The sequence below is a fragment of the Lissotriton vulgaris genome, chromosome 12, assembly GCF_964263255.1.
Source record: "Lissotriton vulgaris chromosome 12, aLisVul1.2, whole genome shotgun sequence".
NCBI classification, from domain to species: Eukaryota; Metazoa; Chordata; class Amphibia; order Caudata; family Salamandridae; genus Lissotriton; species Lissotriton vulgaris.
The window spans coordinates 786693284-786706257 of NC_141700.1; the positions used below are offsets into that span (position 1 = coordinate 786693284).

Consider the following 12974-nt stretch of genomic DNA (forward strand, 5'->3'; position numbering starts at 1 on the left):
CATCAGTTTGTGCTCGGATCATGAGAGCCAATGAATGACAAAATACGTTCATATGTTTCTCCTTATCAGAGGAAAGACTATGCCTTGGGGGTGTCCCGTTATGGACACATTTTCTTTTCTTTTTTTCTCTTTTTTCATTATTTCATTTACATCCTTCTTGCATAGAACACATCATTAAGTATTATATACAGTATACCGCATAAACATTTTTTGCAATCTACCACATGAACATTTTTTTTATCTTTTGCCATTTTATAAAATTTCTTAGCTTTGTTTCATATTTGATATATTTCTTTAAACATGATTACGTTCCTTTGCAAAATTATGTTTTATGTATCAAACCATTAGATTAAATCAAATAATAGTGAAATATTTATCAATACAAGAGTGTTCTCAGAGATTGACAACAGATACACCATACCCCCTATCTACTAATTATTTGGGTATATATCATTCAAACTACTGAAATCCAAAATGAAGACAGCAAAGACTTTAAATTAATATGCACAATATAGTTTTATAGCAACATGTCCATACGATATGACGCGTTTCGGCCAAGCCTGGCTTAGCCTTGTTCACATATACTGTTCATCTTGAAGCGATATATATATATGAAGAGCGTTTTTGTTTTGCTAATAACTTTGGTGCAGCTTTACAAATCTTCACAAAATTTGTTTGCCTGTCACTTCAGCTTCTGTCTGGAAATATTGGAGGAGATCTGTCAAGTGGGGACATTAAAAAAGGGGATCCCAAAACGCATTTTGTCCAGGCAATTCCTAAAGGGATTTTAGACATGACTACAGCCGGAGTGGAGTGGTGTGGCTCACTGGTTAGAGGCGGCAGACCCAGGAGCAGGGGACAGCCCGGGACCAGGGTTCAATTCCCGACGCAGCAGGGTCGTGGACCAGGGTCAGCGGACTCGATAATTCTCACCTCGGTGCCTACTCTAACCAGGGATCACACTCGGCAACTCTGGGCATTAGCTTGCCTCATCTCCACAACGGCCCCACACATATGCCGGGGATGCCTGGTTTCACCCTGGAAATACCCAGTAGGGACCATCTCACAGGGAAAGCCAGGACGGGTTCCCCAGCGGTCTATTGCGCAGAGATACTCCTTCGGGAGTCAATTCTAGCGCGTTAGAAACCCACAATTAATTAATTAACCGCTGAAGAGAATTACACTAGATTTGTCAGAAATCTAGATCTTGGTCCAGTAAGAGTGCTTTTTGTCATTTAGTGTAAATCTGTTCACTAGTTTTGGAACTATTAAAGTAAAAAAGACGTATGTACATATAGTGAGACACGGAACCCCTCATATCCACCAAGGCGGTTCTGTAGAGCCACGCACCAGCACTGCCATGATTGGCTAGTTGTAATCTGAGAGGAAAGTTGCAACTGCCATTTTGTGAATCAGGACTCAGTTCCCAGGGGGAAAATAACATTTAAAAGTGATGAAAAGGGGCCAGGGTGGAGGTACTCTGACCCCCATGTGACTGATGAAAGGGTTTGTGGGAGCATATCAGGGGCAACAAACTGTCCAAAAATGTTTTTTAGCTTGCAAGGGTCCACTGATGTACTGCAGCAATCAGCATGACCCTCTGTGTGCTCCGCAGTGGATCTGCAGATCCAGGCCCTAATTAAAAAAGATATGCATCCACTCACAGACCACCACACCTACTCACATGCTCACACACCCACCTATGCTCTCACGCAACCCCTCACACACCAATAAAGTCACTTACACACCCACTCACTGACACACAAGACCACTCACACACCTACGCACAACCTCACACACCCACTTACACACCCACACAACCACTCACACCCACTCACACAGCCACTCACAGACCCACAAAACTACTCACACACCCATGCACAGATCCACACAGCCATTGTAAGTTATGCTAACTTGGGGAAAATTACAATGGGATTGCAAATAATGTATTATTGTTATATGTAAACACATGACAGAACATGCCCAAACCTCTTTGTGCCATTCCCCTGTGGGGGGTGGGGGTTCTGCCATCTTAAAAACCATAATTAAATCTACTAAACTATCATGATCTAGCTTTAGCCAAAATACTAATGCCAAGTGCAAGCAGGCTTAAGCAAGGGGTCATACAAGTGGTCACATGGTATATTGCCTGATATACCTACGAGTAATGTGTCCCTTTACTCTGAAACACATCTTACATGAATGGCTCCTGTGCGGTGCGCTATAAGTAGGTACGTCTACACAAGTAACTTGAGTGCTCATCCTAGGTTAGGCGCTACTGGCACACTTTTGTGCAAGAGCTCAAAGCTGATTGTTATGAAGAGCAGCCATATTAAGCAAGAGCACCGCCAAATACGTCATCAGCAGGCGACTCTCACTATATCTGGTGCTCCACTATTTTCTGCCCTTCATGTAATGCTGCACAGCAGATTTTAACTGAGGTCTCAATTGATTTAAGGAGAGCAAACCTGGACTCAGATTTCTTGCTATTTTATATAACACACAGTGTGCCTTTCAGCTTCACAGCACTCACAGAGAGAATGGATAAAAAGGAAAGAGGAAAAGTTTAACATATAAAAATGTGTATGCAGTTAAGGGAGGATCAGTCTATGAGCTCAGCAGAAGAGTTGAGTTGTCATTCCTTTCTAGGACTTTATGTAGCCAGCTTTGAAACACTGGGTCTGAGGGGGGCTCCAGTAATCAGCCTTGAGAGTTGAATGAGTGGTGCTGTGTAAATGTGTTCCATGTGCACTTTTCCAGAACCCCTTAAAATAAGTGTGATGCTGTTTGCCAAAGACAATGTGGAAGAGCCTGAATACAGACCCAGTGCTTCTGTGCTGTGAGCTACCCTGACTGTGAACACTTTCACCTTTGCTACACTGGAACAGATGTAAAACCTGCACTGCTTGGTGTTTGTCATCACTACAAATGCGTATCCCAGCTCAAGCTGATCGAAAGACTCCACCACATCGGCATCCGAGGGGGCGCTCTCAGATGGATCCCCTCCATCCACACTGGAAAAACCCAGATGATCTACCTCCCACCTTTTACCTCTCAACCCAAGGAGATCACCTGCGGTATCCCCAGGGCTCATCCTTCAGCCCCATGCTCCTCAACCCATATATGACCCCACTGGCCAACAGTGTCAGATCTCATGGTCTCAACATAATTTCCTACTCAGACGACACCCAACTCACTCACCGTCGACCCCACCACCACCAGAACCAACTTCCACAGATGCATGACAAACATTGCTTACTGGATGAAGAACAACTGCCTGCAGATGAATCTTTTTTGGCTGGCCGCTGACAAACGGTCTGGGCCCCCCCTTGCTCTGCCGTGGTACCGCCACTGGCGGTCGGAGTCCCGCAGGGCTCAGTGTTGAGCCCGACTCTCTTTAACATCTTTATGACCCCTTTGGCGGCACTGGCGGAGTCTTTTGGGGCCCAGATCGTATCCTATGCCGATGATACCCAGCTCCTCTTTACGTGTGGGGAGGGAGCAGATTTTGACGGAGAGAGTATCCGTGGGTGCCTTGGGGCTGTTTTTAATTGGTTCCAGCTAAACAGCCTCAAGTGCAACTCAGATAAATCTGAGGTACTCTTTTTCGGTTGTCGGTCTGATCCAGATTGGCAGGAATGGTGGCCTGTTAACATGTTCCCTCCAGCAGGTTCTTCCCATCTAGCCAAGAATCTGGGGGTGAAGATCGATAACGGCTTGACGTTAAGATCCCAGATTCTGGGACTAACGGGAACATGCTTTGGCCTCCTCAGGAAGCTTCGCAAGTTTCTTCCTTTGCTCCCGGCAGAGCATAGGAAGATCACGGTTCAGGCCTTAATTGGCTCGAGATTGGACTATTCCAATGTCCTTTATCTCGGCCTGCCGGAGTATCTTTTGCAACGGCTGCAGGTGGTCCAGAACTCGCGGCACGGGCCATTTTTGGCCTACGCGGGCGAGCCAGAACATCTGACCTCCTGCAGTCACTCCACTGGCTACCTATCCGAAAGCGGATAGTTTTTAAGGCCTTGACGTTGGCCCATAAGGCTCTCTATGCCTCTGGAGCGAAATATCTCCAAAAGAGGCTAGCTTTCTACCATCCTGCCCGATCCCTGAGATCCGAGTCTTTGTCCCTGGCCGTGGTTCCTCGGGTAAAAAAGGCACGCATTGGGGGCCGGTCTTTTAGGCTGTTGACTCCACAGTTGTGGAACACTCTGCCCGTGTCACTGCGCAGCACTTCCAACCTGCTAGCATTTAGGAAGGGCCTTAAAACTTGGCTTTTTGTTCTTTAGATTTGCTCTTTCTTCTGATTTCTGGTTTCTTTTTCATTTGCCCCGTTGTGTTTTCTATTACAGGTTATAAATAAAAGCGCCGGGACACTCCTTGGAGTAGCCGAGCGCTATAAAAGACACAGTTAACATAACATAACATAACAGACAAGATGAAAGTACTGATCTTTGGCAATAGCAGAAACACATAGAATGACCCCTGGTGGCCATAAGACCTCGGACCCGCACCCACTCCCTCCGACCAAACCAAAAACCTCAGAATCATCATTGACAACAAGCTCACTATGAAATCACAGGTCAACGCCATCTTCTCAGTCTGCTTCCTCACTCTCCGCATGATACGTAAGATATTTAAGTGGCTACCCCTACACACAAGTTGCACTGTGACACAGGCCTTCATCACCAGCCAACTAGACTATGGCAATGCCCTCTATGTAGGAATCAAGCACATCGCCTACGGAAACTTAAGACCATGCAGAACACCGCAGCCAGACTCATCCCCGGACTTCCCTGATGAGCCCAAATCACACCTCACCTCAGGCAACTCCACTGGCTCCCCGTACAGAAGAGATGCCAATTCAAACTGCTGACCCACACACACAAGGATCTACACAACCAAGGACCTACCTACATTTTACACCGCCTGAACTTCCACCGACTGTCTAGAACACTACACTGCTTCCCTTTTTCACTTGCTCATACTTTTGCATCTACCAAACCAGAGGTGAAGGATGCTCCTTCTCCCACATCACAGCAAAGACCTAGAACAGCCCCACACGCACCTCCTGACCGTCACCTCACTTCCGGAATTCCAAATGGCTTTCAAGACCTGACTGTTTGAATAAGCCTCTGGGGCCTGCAAGCACCTGTATACCCTATCAGGTGATTAGCCATGCTTTATAAATCCTTATTGATTGATTGATATCACAATCGGCGGTGGTCTCATGTTTGATGCACTTTGTGCTTCTCGGCTCACTACAACCAAAGCTTTCACACTGGGCAGACACCAGAACAGTGGGATTAGAGGGCATTGGGGTGTGCTCCAGATTAAGGATATTCACATCTATGTGTTAATCCCTCCTTCTAGCCGCTGCTCTAAAAAGGACCTCATGAGTTTGACACACTGCGTGCTTGAGTATATAGTCAGCAGGGCCAGTGGTGAGCGATGACTCATATCCTGCAACCTGCACAAAGTTCAATAGAAGACTTTGCAACTTCCAGAAGGTTTTGACGTTTTCAATCATGTGTGTGAAATTGGGATATTTTCAAAAGATTTATGCCGCATTTATCATCGTTTACCATTGACAAAATGACCTTACATAAGGCAATCTCGCAGAAGACAGGGGCTCATGGAGGGCATGCCCACAATGCATGTAGTACGTGTGGTAGGAAGAGTCTGCGTGTATGAGTCTGAGTGCTGAAGTGGGATCCATTTTGAATTTTCACAAATTCCATATTTGTGATGCATATCACACGAATGTCTTTGAGGCTTATGGGTAAATAACTCATGGTGAACATATTCATGGGAATGTAGGACATTTCAAGTTAGTATCTGGAAATGTATTTAAAGTTAATCCACAGTTGTAACAGGGAAGGGAAATATTTGAATACAGTGGCGGACGGTATGGTTTGCGGGTGCGAGCACCAGTGGGAGGGGGTGCGTGATGCATGGGTAAACAGTGCGCGCAATGTAAACAAAGAAAATAACAATAGAATAAACACTTACCTTGCCGCGCACCACTGCTCCTGCTTTCCTCGTTGGACTGAGGCTTGAGGCTAAGGGTGGGCATCTGTTCAGTCTCACCCCATTTAATAATACAGAAACTTCACATACCTTTTGTAAAGCAACAAGTAACTCTATCTTTCCATGCTAAAAATGCATATAGTCATCTCACAAAAGTGAAAATGAAAATACAGCAAGCAGTGAGAGAGGTGATGATTTTGGGGTCCTCCCTAACCTAGTGAGAGAACCAAGCAGATGCATTGAACACAAAGAGCATTTCATGCTGAACGATTCAGTGGTGGTTGCATCCTCCTAGGACCACCCCAAGCACGGTTATGGGCAAAAATACAATCCCAACCAAAGGCCCTGCAAAGCATTATGGGATGAGATTCTAGAGTGCACTGAATATTATAGTATCCAATATCAAAACATTCCTCAAGTGGCAGCCCCTCTCCCCCTCTCACAGCTGAGAGCTAATACTATAATATTCACTTCACTCTAGAATCTCGCCCCATAATGATTTTGATTTGATTTGATTTGATTTTTCGATTTGTATAGCGCGCGAATGCCCAAAGGCGTCTTGGCGCTGAGATTCCCACTGACTCCTAAGGTGTGTAGTTAGGGCTGTTTAGCGAAAGGAACTGACAGAAAAACTAAAACAAAGAGGTTACCCCGAAGGAGTACTCAAAAAAGGCCAATCCAGAGCACGAAACCAACCCCGAGATGCGCTCCTAGAGGATAATGTAAAGACAACTACGGAAGTACCACTCACTTGTGTAACCACCTACAGTACCCTCTCAGACACAGTCAAAAAATCCATCAACAAGAATTGGAGAACCATCACGAGCAATATGAGTAACTGGGAGAAACCTCTTTTCTCCTTCAAGAAAGGCAGGAGTATAAAAGATGCCCTGGTGCATACAAGACCATTACCAGGCTCTATTCCAAACACTCCTACCAGGTCTATCACAGATGCTTGGCACCTACCCCCAATTACGGGCCACTTTCCATGTACAGACTGCAGTGTCTGTCATCTTACCACTCACTCTAAACAACTTAACTTGGAACCTGGAAAAGTGTGGACGCAAAAATCCCACACAAACTGTAATTCTACAAACGTCATTTACTTGATCACCTGCCCCTACGCCAAACGCTACGTGGGGATGACCACCAGGAAAGTAAAAACACGCATTGGTGAACACCGTTGCAACATTCGATGCAAAAAAATCACCACAAACCTCAGTGAACACTACCTGCAAGCCAATCATACTCCTAATGATATGACCTGGACAGTGATCGAACAGGTCAATTGTGTAAAAAACAGAGACAACATTTTGTTTGAAAAAGAACAGCGCTGGGTCTATAGACTCAGCACCCATGTCCATGGGCTTAATGATCAAATTCCGTGGACTAGTGTCCTGAAACATTAATCAACCATAGTTATTATGCTATCTCCCATTCCTGCTGTAAATATTAAAACTAAACAAGGTGGCTCTGACTGTCCAAACAAGAGCTGACATTAGCATTTTCAACCAATAACTCCCACCTCTGTGAAATCATTATCCAATATGGATCAGTTAAACATTATCTGTGACTCTTCATTAACGCTGATATTTTGGAGTTTCACCATTACTGGGCAATTCATTTAGGCCATCTCCCTGCCCCGCTATGTACTGTTAATATCCAAGGGCGGACCCCGCCCACTCCATGGACGAAGCTTGCGCTCCACCCAAGCTTGCGTTTCAAGCCTCAGTTTCATTTCAGGAACTAATCTCGGCTTCGCGACCTCTCGCGGGACTACGCGAGCCGCTAACCAAGCCTCGCTTTCAACCCGGGTCCCCGATTGGCTCAGACGCTCCTGATTCCAAGCCTCGCTTGGATCTCAGGTCCCCGATTGGCCCGCGCCCAGTCACCGCTCCTTAAACGCCTTGCTTGCCCTTCGCTAAGGATCCACGAGATCCAGCGAGGGTGCAGCTAGGTGCCGAGCGGGTGCTGAGCGTTGCGGGCGTAAGAGACCATACTATGGGACATCTTTACATCAGATAAGTTGTATGAATGGGATCATGCTAGTTCTAAAAACCTCCTTTGTGTGTATTTGTTTCTCTTCCCTTTTATTAATAGGGTGTGCCATTGTCGCTCCCACCCCCCTCCTGAGTTCTATGGGGCGTGGATCTATCTATTTACAAGTGAGGATAATTTCCTGTATCTCGTACATAGTGTTGTGTGCTTGATTAATTTACATGCCACGGCCAGCAGTGTCACGGCGCATCGCACCGGAACGCTGCTCTCACGTTTTTCCCCCTCGGGGATTATTCCCTGACACCCCACTATAGGTAGCTTGTTACTTACCTGTTCTACCTCACGGATAGACTTAGACACGATAAGTCTCCTTTTCAATCCGCTGTTGCTATACTACACATACGCAACAGACCGCGCTGAATATATTTCTTCAGCGCTAGTTGAGGTCCTTCCACCATGGATTTTGGCACCACCTCAACTGCGCATCTCATGCATACCGGCCACGGCCCTTGATAGGTATGCAAGCACGTGTCATGCCACAAAGTCACTCTTTATGGCCACTATACATGAGTACAAACCATTGATTTTACATCTTTGTGTTTATGTTTTTGTTTGTCTGTTTGTCACTTTCCCTTTACAGACTCCTAGGTTCCTCACAAAAGAGGTAAAACCCCTCAACTTATGAGTTTGTTTTTCTTCTTTTTTGCACCATTTTACACATAGTGCTATTTTTAACTTTCACGACCATTGGCAGGGCGGGCCTTAGCGCGCCCCTCCTGTCTTTGGCACACTCGCTTACCGGTCCTGATGAAAGCCCAGTAAAATAACACATAGAACGGGCAGTATATTGTAATTGGCTAGTTTCCCTACACATAACCAGTTTTTAATATGTCAGGTTGACCAACCAATAAAAGTTTTCTTGGTACAACCTCTGACATTTTTAACCCTATTATTTTTCACACTTCATCCTCACACATAATCCTGCTCCGCAGTCTCCTGGCGTCGCAGCACACCGGGGAGGTACTCGCTCTCTCCCGGTGGACCCGATGATGAAGCATGTCACCACTAGGGTGAGTGAGGGTTTCCTGAAAAAACAGTGTATTTTTTCATGAAATTGGTCTTACTACCGGACCACTTACAACTGGCCTCAGACTTCACGTGCGACAACCACTTCTCTATATATCCTGTCTTTATGGACACTCTTCCTTTGATTACTCGTGATTTATTGGGGACCAAGAGTGCCCTTCAACCCTCTCTCTCTTTTTGTTGATACATGTTTAGCGAAAAGCCATGTTTTGACTCCCTTTCTGAAGGATTTCAGGGATGGACTGTTTTTTAATTCTAGCGGTAGTTGGTTCCATGTTTTTGCCGTCTGTACTAGGAAGCTTCTGCCTCCCCAGTTTGTTCTTCTGTATCTGGGTACTTTTATGAGTTTCCTTTGTCCGGATCTCAGAAGTCTATTTGGCTCATACAGTTGCAGGTGTGTTTTTAGAAATTTTGATCCAGTTCCATTTATTGCTTTGTATGCCAAGCATAATGACTTAAATTCTATCCTGCTTGCAATTGGGAGCCAGTGCAAACTTTTTTGTTTATGGCTTACTCTTTCGAACTTTGGAATTTCCAATATCAGCCTCGCTGCTGCGTTCTGCAGGCGTTGTAATTTAAGAAGAATTTTCTTCCTTGCTCCGACATATAGGCCATTTCCATAATCTAATCTGGACAAGGCCAATGCCGTCACCACTGTTTTGCGAGAATCATGCGGTATATAAGGTAAAAATTTTTTTATCATTTTCAGGATGTACCAGAGTGACGAAGCTAGTTTGCTTGCTTGAGCGTCAAATGAGAGGTTGGTATCTAGCATTATTCCTAGGTTTTTCACCTTTTCCGATGACTCTGGGCATCTTCCCATAATGCTTTGCTGGGCCTTTGTTTGACATTGTATTTTGTCCATAACTTTGCTTGGGGTGGTGCTAGGAGGATGGGACCACCACAGAATCGTTCAGCATGATGTACTCTTTGTGTTCAAGGCCTCTGCTTGGCCCTCCCCCTAGGTTAGGGAGACCCCAAAATCATCACCTCTCGCATTGCCTGATATATTTCAAAGCTCACTTTTGCGTATTGGTTATATGCTTTTTAACATGTAAAGGTAAAGTTGTTTTATCAAAGGGTTGTGGGTGTAGTAACTAACTCTGCTATGTGGTAGAGTTTTTGCATGAATTTTGTGTTGCTAGCTCCGCAATAAGTGGAGTTTATTGCCCACTTTTAACTGATGCACAGGAAAAACAACCAGGCTCCCCTGACCAATCACAACACTGCTATGCAGCATAGTGATTTATAAGCATGCAGACAATGCAGCGGCTTTCCCTGAGCAATCACAACGTTGAAGTGCAGCATTGTAATTGGTTTTGAGCATCCTGGTTCAACACTCAACCAGGGAATGGGGCTTGGGTATGTTCTCCACCAGGTTGTAATTCAGCCTGCATGGAGAACGTGGAAAGTGTGCATGACTGGTTTGGTCAGCCTGAGAAGGCTGACCAAACAGTCATTGCACACTTAGGAGTAGGCAAACCACTCCTCCCCGGCCCTGCTCCGAGAGCAGAGCAGCCCCGCCTGCAAAGAATCATAAAATGATTATAACTCTACGTTATCATCATTTTTTTCCCTTCACTTTGCAGTGCAATGCTTAAAAGTAGTGAGGCGATGCTCCTCTGCCATAGCGGAGGAGCCGCCCCTGTTTGAAGGTCTGGAACGTGCTGCAGTCCCAAGGCCATGGTCTGGCATATCTGCTGGTCCATGTCTGAGCTCCTTTGAGCAAAGGAGGGAAAACAAAGGCACAGAAAGACCTTGTGTTGCTCACAGCACACAGTAAGCAGATGCTAAAAACATCTTGGTTTGTTTAAGAGGTATGTGCAAGCCATTATTAAAGATTTGCAGCTTGGCGCTTTCATGCAGAGTAAGTACACCTCCAATTCCGGGGATTGATTTTTAACATAGATTATTGCAGTAAAAATGTTTTAAAATCCCTTTTCTTCTGATTGAAAAGTTATTCCTTGATTGTTTTCATGAGGTTGTAAAAAATCATTCATGGTGGATCGGTGTTGGTTCAGCCACCATGTAAATTTAATGCTTGCAGATATAGAATGACTGATCGATCCTGGAAGTTATCTCCAACCGAGGCAGTTTATGATCAGTCCTCAGTACAATTAATTCCCTCAGCCGACCCCTTTTTTGTTTTAAATATGGACTCTTGTTCAAGAGGGTAATAGGGATAGCTGTGCTTTTACCAGGAGCTGCACCCTTAACACATTCAGTCTTTGTCCTCATTCAGTTTTACCCTCTTATCTCCTGCAGGTCAAAATGAATGTGGTACAAGTCAACCAGCCTGTCGCCATGACATCGAGGCAGGTCACAGCAATGCGAGTCGACTATTGGAGCAGTGACATCTTAGATTGCTGTGAGGACTTCAGTGTCTGTGAGTTACACCACTCTGTGGCTGCGGGATGATCGCCTCTCTTTCACCAGCCTGGGGTCCTCTCCCCCAGGCCTTACTTTGCTCCCTGGCAATACATGAGACACAAAAGATTGGAAGCCAGTAGTGGCTATTGGACTGATTTAGATCTCGGCGGACGGATATCTTTTCCACAGAAATATGACTTTAATTATATCCTATGTGATTTATGTTTCGACAAATGGGATACTGTGTAAACAACAAGGACCCCCTGATATGGATCAATATCCTGGGACAGGGTAAACAATATATGCAAGGTAACACTCCCAGGCATACACCTAAAGTAATGGCACAATAGACTCAGCAAACAAACTAGTTCAGTTTAGAAAATATACATTTTTAATTTGATTAAAAAAGAATACTAAAAATCAGTACATTGATCAAAGTTGATAAAATGACATTATATTGATAACGACGGGATACCATCTAATCTCTTTTTAATCTCTTTTGTGAATACACATGTATCAATATAATGTCATTTTATCAACTTTGATCAATGTACAGATTTTTAGTATTCTTTTTTAATCAAATTAAAAATGTATATTTTCTAAACTGAACTAGTTTGTTTGCTGAGTCTATTGTGCCATTACTTTAGGTGTATGCCTGGGAGTGTTACCTTGCATATATCGACAAATGGGATATCCATCACCGCTGTGACAGAGTAACCCTCCCGCCAAGATATAAATCAGGCCTTATGTTCCTTGATCTTTGAATTATGGCCTAACACCACATGGGCTGCTAGGACTACAGTGCGCACTACTTAAATTTAAATTATAAACATTCGAACCAACTTTTCAAATTAACCCAGATTTTATGCAATAAATAGCATTTATTTAGGTCGTCATAGAATCATAGACATAAACGCTGTTCATAGAATCACTTCATATATCAACAATATACATTATTTTTTGAAATATTTCATGAACCACCACCCAATGCATTTCGGGACATCCTTGTCCCTTCGTCAGGGGTTCCAGTTGTCAGCTAAAAAGAACAAGGAAACAATATAAAACGATGCCATGTTGCATATTATACATCAAATACCAATTATACATCAACTTCAAGAATCACCATTTCTAGAAAAGAAAACATGTCTTCAATATCATCAAAAACTACAATGATCACTGGTACAATCTCAGACAGTAAGTGAATGATCATATGTAAACAGACATATATATTCATATGTGAAAAATTCACCAATACCCAAATAACCAAATGCAAATATGGTTGAAGCGTACCTTGCAAATATGTGAAGAACTCTGTCTAAAACGGAAATAAATACACACCGTCACTATGACTACTGACAGTAAATGACTAGAACTGCTAAGCAAATTCGATCCACGTGCTCACCTTAATGAACAGACACACGTCCTGGTTCAAAGACCATATAACATTATCAGATGACGACTCTGTAAAGGAACAAGTATCCCCAATCAGT

General features: G+C 44.2%; 1 protein-coding gene across 1 annotated transcript in view; it reads left to right on the forward strand.

Moving 5' to 3' along the window:
• Positions 1 to 12974, forward strand: part of LOC147678721 (uncharacterized) — a 129671-nt gene that overhangs the window by 35129 nt on the left and 81568 nt on the right. Inside the window, exon 2 of the mRNA XM_086945718.1 lies at positions 11380 to 11500. Coding sequence (XP_086801844.1) covers positions 11386 to 11500 — 115 coding nt within the window. The 5' untranslated portion in view covers positions 11380 to 11385. The remainder of the gene's footprint in view (positions 1 to 11379; positions 11501 to 12974) is intronic.